Source organism: Rhinopithecus roxellana, chromosome 18 (genome assembly GCF_007565055.1).
Source record: "Rhinopithecus roxellana isolate Shanxi Qingling chromosome 18, ASM756505v1, whole genome shotgun sequence".
NCBI classification, from domain to species: Eukaryota; Metazoa; Chordata; class Mammalia; order Primates; family Cercopithecidae; genus Rhinopithecus; species Rhinopithecus roxellana.
This window is the reverse complement of record NC_044566.1, coordinates 51,445,954-51,451,069: the sequence shown is the minus strand read 5'-3', so window position 1 is coordinate 51,451,069 and position 5,116 is coordinate 51,445,954. Positions and strand designations below refer to the sequence as shown.

The 5,116-nt window shown below is 42.4% G+C and overlaps 1 protein-coding gene across 1 annotated transcript; it reads right to left on the bottom strand.

Moving 5' to 3' along the window:
* Positions 1-262: 262 nt before the first annotated feature.
* On the bottom strand, positions 263-4,796 carry KBTBD7 (kelch repeat and BTB domain containing 7). Its single transcript, XM_010374511.2, has one exon. It carries the CDS (start codon positions 4,659-4,661, stop codon positions 2,607-2,609), a length of 2,055 nt encoding a protein of 684 aa, XP_010372813.2. The 5' UTR covers positions 4,662-4,796; the 3' UTR covers positions 263-2,606.
* Positions 4,797-5,116: the final 320 nt, after the last annotated feature.

Genomic DNA, 5,116 nt, shown 5'->3' with positions numbered 1-5,116 from the left:
AAATTAGTCTTCTATTTTACCTTTTTGAAAACACCAGTATTACTTACTGTTTGAATTTAAAAGCATATGAAATAAAACTAAATCTTACCAATGGCAGTCCTACAAATGACATTATAGAAAGCATTTGTTAAACGATGTGCTGATTAATGGGAAAACTTAGAAAAGGATTCTTGTCATGAAGATATTTCAGCACTGCTAGTTCACTGCACAGGGAGAATTTTGTACATTTAGCAGAACCACTGAATTAGAAAGTCAGGAAACCTGGGTTCTAGTACCAGTTTTATTTATAACTAACCATGTACAAAATCACTTATCTATAAAATAATGGTTAACATCTACTTCTTAATTCACAAATAGATCACAAAACCAAGATCCTTCCCAAGAAAACCTCACTGAAAACCAAGACATTCCCACTATTTAGGCTAGGTTTTAACTCAAAGGTTAAGAACTCAAAGGCTGAGAAAGACAAACTGGAGCATTTGTCTTTTATTTACCAGTTGCATACCTTAATTCTGCAGATGGATAATCTGCTTGACATAAGCATTGCCATCTCTCAATTTCTACAAAACAAAAAGCTACCAACAAGAAGTTAATAGTGAAGAAAAATTTGGCTCAAAAATAACAAAACTGAGAAATAGCTTTGTATTAAGTGCAGTACTTATAACATCCCTGGTGTCAAATGAACAAAATTTAGCTTTAGCTCACGAAAGCATATTTACCCTTTTGAAGAAACATGTATTGCTAGGGCAGGCATCTTACTTCACTAGAAATAACGTTAAACTTGTAGACTGTTCAAACGGCCAATCAAAATGACTAAGAAACATGATTGTGCGTTTTGTTTGTTTCTTTATCCTTTCTCTTTCCTTTTCGTTCAAAAATTCAGTTCCCCGTCCTAGACCAGACTCCTGTCCTCTGCCAGGGTGTAAGAAAAGTTAGCATTCTGTCACTACAGAACATAGAAGAGGAATTAGCATGTTATTGAATAAAGAATCAGGAAGATAATTCTAATTGGGTATAGAAAAATTTATACACCATAAACATCTGTATATGTACACCACTTATCATATATACGTATTGTGACAATCACATGTATTAATAAACCTTCAAAAGGTAAGCACCTATATTTTCTTGTAATTAACAATTTCAGTTTTGTGCAATTGAGTCTATATTTATGGACTTTCCCTTACATATGGTGACAGAGAGACTGAAACATGGTTCACAGAGAAACACAGAACATATACAAATCTCATAATAAAATAACCATGTATACCACTGTTTAGGGAAATATTTTAGAGGAAACATACTTTCACTACTGGCCCCAAACCCCATTATTCACTTAGGTTCTTCAATGTCAACTTTTAATACAAAAATACCTTCAAGCTGATAAGAACATTCACAGTGACTTACAAAATGGACAATATTCCAATGCTACACAACATGGTTTTATAATACACAGCTTAGAGTTTTAAAGTTCTCGGCTGGCACTTGATTTTTTTTTATAGCTGATAGACACGATAACTACTGATCTGAATAAAATACCATTTTTTAGCTTATATATATGTTCTAAACCATATTACCTCACAAAACAGTAAAGAATAAATCACTTTCTGTTGAAGAATCCTCTAGGACAAACACCAAACCTACACAGCCAAAATATTTTAGGGAGGCAAATAAACATTTTAAGACAAGTCATGACCAGTGGATAAAAATTTGCATTACCCAATTATATGTCTAGGAATTGTTCTTCTGAGTCCATAAAGCATGTATTGGGCATAGATTAAAAATACAAATGTAAAAAGCAAGTTACTTTTTTTTTTTTTTGGTTTAGAAGGGTGTTTAATTCATGACATTACTAGAATGGGTGTTTTTTGGGATAGAAAATTGGTCACATACACCAAATACACATTTTATATTCCAAAATAAAAACTGAGATTTATTTTAAAACAGTGGAATCCTGATTTTTATTTACTTATTTTTTACTTTCTGTGAGCTTGTGAGGCCATTCTGCACATTTATCAAAATGAAATCATTATTCAGTAACCTTTATATATACATACAATTTTTTTTTCCTTTGTAGAAAACCAAAATAATTTTACAAACTATATTTAACTTAGAATATAAAGAACTGACTAGTGTCAAATTTTGAAAATCTACCACTTTATTTTGAAGGAAAGTATACATCCTTCAAAACTCCACCAACAATTCCTAGTCCAGTTTTCTATTATACAGATTAAAAAGTTAAATTCCTTGTGGCACTAACCAAAACTTAAAAATTAACAGAAGACTGAATAAAAAAAAAAAAAGCATACTAACTAATCAAAACAATCCACTGTGCAATGAATATTTGAACAATGAAACCTACCAAGCATCCCAGTCAATTACATAGTTCTTGCTTCCATATTTTAATTTTGGACTTTCAGGAAGGTATATTATTAAACAGGTCACTTTCGTGGACTGTTTAAACCTTGTAGTATTTCAAAATATTACCCTTTCTAAACCAAATCTGTGGTCCTGGTCAACTTTTTTTTTTTCCAAGAAAAAGAAAGGATATGTGTTTAAAATACATTCCGTAGCAGTAGAAACATCTTAGTGTCTCAAAATACTATTTACAAAGAACCCTGCTGATCCTGTGCATTTCGCTGAGGTGCTACTTGCACCCAGACTTCATCATCTGAAAAAGAACTTGAACTTCCTGACTCAGAGTCCAGCTCACTGAATCCATCTAAGTCCCATTCAGTACTAGACTCACTCCGTGCATCATCTTCCTCAGTAATAAAACTCTGACCAGGTTCAAGGCAGGAAGGATAAACACGAGCACAAAGGCAAATAAAGCCAGAGTCAAACTGCAAAAGGCCTAACATGGTACCTATATTAATCCACTGATCTTCCCTAGTATCATACTCATACACTGTCACTCGGTTCTTTTTCCATTGTGGGGTTGTAGAAGTGATGAGAAGCAACTTTCGGTCATGATTGACAATCTGGTAGTTGTGGGTCTCTGAATCCAAAGGAATATTACTAATCCGCCTCCATTCTCCCCTAGCTGGGTTGTAGACCTTCATGACTGGGATGTCACAGATACAATAGATTTCATCATTGAAGACACATGCTTCCTGAAAGTCACTGCGTTTAAGAGAAGCACAGTTCAGCCACATATTGTGGCTAGGATCATAGCAGAGCATGCGCTTACTGTTGACAGCATAAAGATAGTTCTGAACCACTATGAGTTCAAATGAATAGAAGGAATGAGGCACAGGAGCCACCAATGCCCACTGGTTTCTCTGAACACTGTAGCATTCCACTTCCTTCAACTTAACTCCAGTAATAGGGTCTCGCCCCCCCAAAATGTAGATGTAGCCATTGAGATATGCCACATCCATGCCCTCACGACACAGCAAGCGATCTGCAAGTTGCTGCCAACTATTCTGAGCTGGTTTATACACCCAGAGGTCTTTCCTGGGTTGGGCAGCTAGATAGATGTCATGGTCTGGGGAGACACAGACAGCTGAAGAGGTAACAGTCTTAGTGTGAGCAAAGCTGGTCAAAGGTGATGGCATTGTGTAAATGTCCCCTGAGTAAGGGTCATAGCAGAGAAAGGGATCTCTGGGGTGTCCAAAGAAGATCACCATCTCCTTGGCACACATACCCAGTCTCTGGGGTGGATTTTCTGCTGCAGATACAAGAGAGTTGCTGCTGCTACTGCTGCTGCTGCTGTTTGGCACTGGCACCAGAGACTTGTACAACAGGTCACCATAGCGCATCTGCAGGGCCCCTTCAATAACGTCCAGGCAGTACTTCTTCACGATGGGCTTGGTCAGCAGCCCTTCTAAGTAGTCCTGATCTTCTTCAGTGAAGTGCATCCAGCGCACGCACTTGAAGACTTCTGCAGCACTGGGACCCCGCTCTTTGGGAGCAGCCTCCAGCCACTGCACTGCTACATGGCATACAGTCCGCTCGCTCTCTATGTCCAGACTATCCAAGCGCAGGACAGCCAGCAGCTGGGCCAGGGTCAGATCTGCTAGAGTCTCCTCCCGAATTGAACCCATTCGGCTGAGCTGCTTGAAGTTCTGAGCTATATAGGACTGGGCCTGAGATCGAAGCTTGTGATGGTCGAAGGCATCTGCAAACTTGAGGATGGCCGTGCAGTTGGTCAGGTCAAGACGTCGGGCTAAGAAGGAGGCACAGGCTTCCCGCACATACTCCAGCTGTAGCATGTCGGAGGCCGCGTACAGGCGCTGCACATTGGCCTCGCTGAGAGACACACGACCCGTGTAGCAATAGTCGACCAACACCTCGAAGGACTCGGCGTCCACATCGTGCATGGTCACGCTGGCCTGCTGGCTCTCGTACATGCCACCCGTGAACATGCTCTTGAAGTAGGGACACGCAGCTGCTAGCACGTTGCGATTGCAGGAAAAGAGGCGACCCGTGCCAGGCCCACTGCCAGGCGTCACCACCTCGATGGTCACATCACACAGCAGCTGCGCGTCGTAGAAAGACTTGAGCTGTGCCAGCAGGGCTGCAGAATGGGCCGTGTCCTTTAATTCCTCTGGACCCGTGAAAAAGGCCGAAACCGAGGGCTTGGAAATCCTCTTGGGCCGCCTCCCACCGCGGGGGCTGGCGAGGCGGCGAGAGCGCGGGGCGTCTTCCCGGGACTGCATGGTGGAGATGGCCACGGGCGCTGATAGCGAGAAAGGCTGCCGGACCCGGCTCTGGCTCCTCCTCAACCTTCCCTCGCTGACGCTAAGACAAGCCGCGTCCTGGAACAGACTGCGGCACAGGCCGCACTTCTGAATTCAGCCCTATCCCTCGGTGAGGCCTCCCTTTATTGCGTAGACAGTGGCTGACTCACCCTCTCACTCCCGCGCCCTTTCTCCGCCTCCGCTCGCCCTCACAGGACCCGCTGGCTTGGAGCCGCGGAAGGCCCCACTGCCGCGCTGGCGATCCCGCTAGGCGCCCAGGGGAACTACTGCTTCCAGATTGCCTTTCGCGCCCTGAGGCCTGCTGGGGCTCTCGGACGGCCGGGCGGGGAGAGAGGGAAAGAAACCGCTTTGCATGTTGGGAGTAGTAGTTTGTGTAATATCGCGAGCTTTCCTTTCGGTGAAAGGAAATTCTG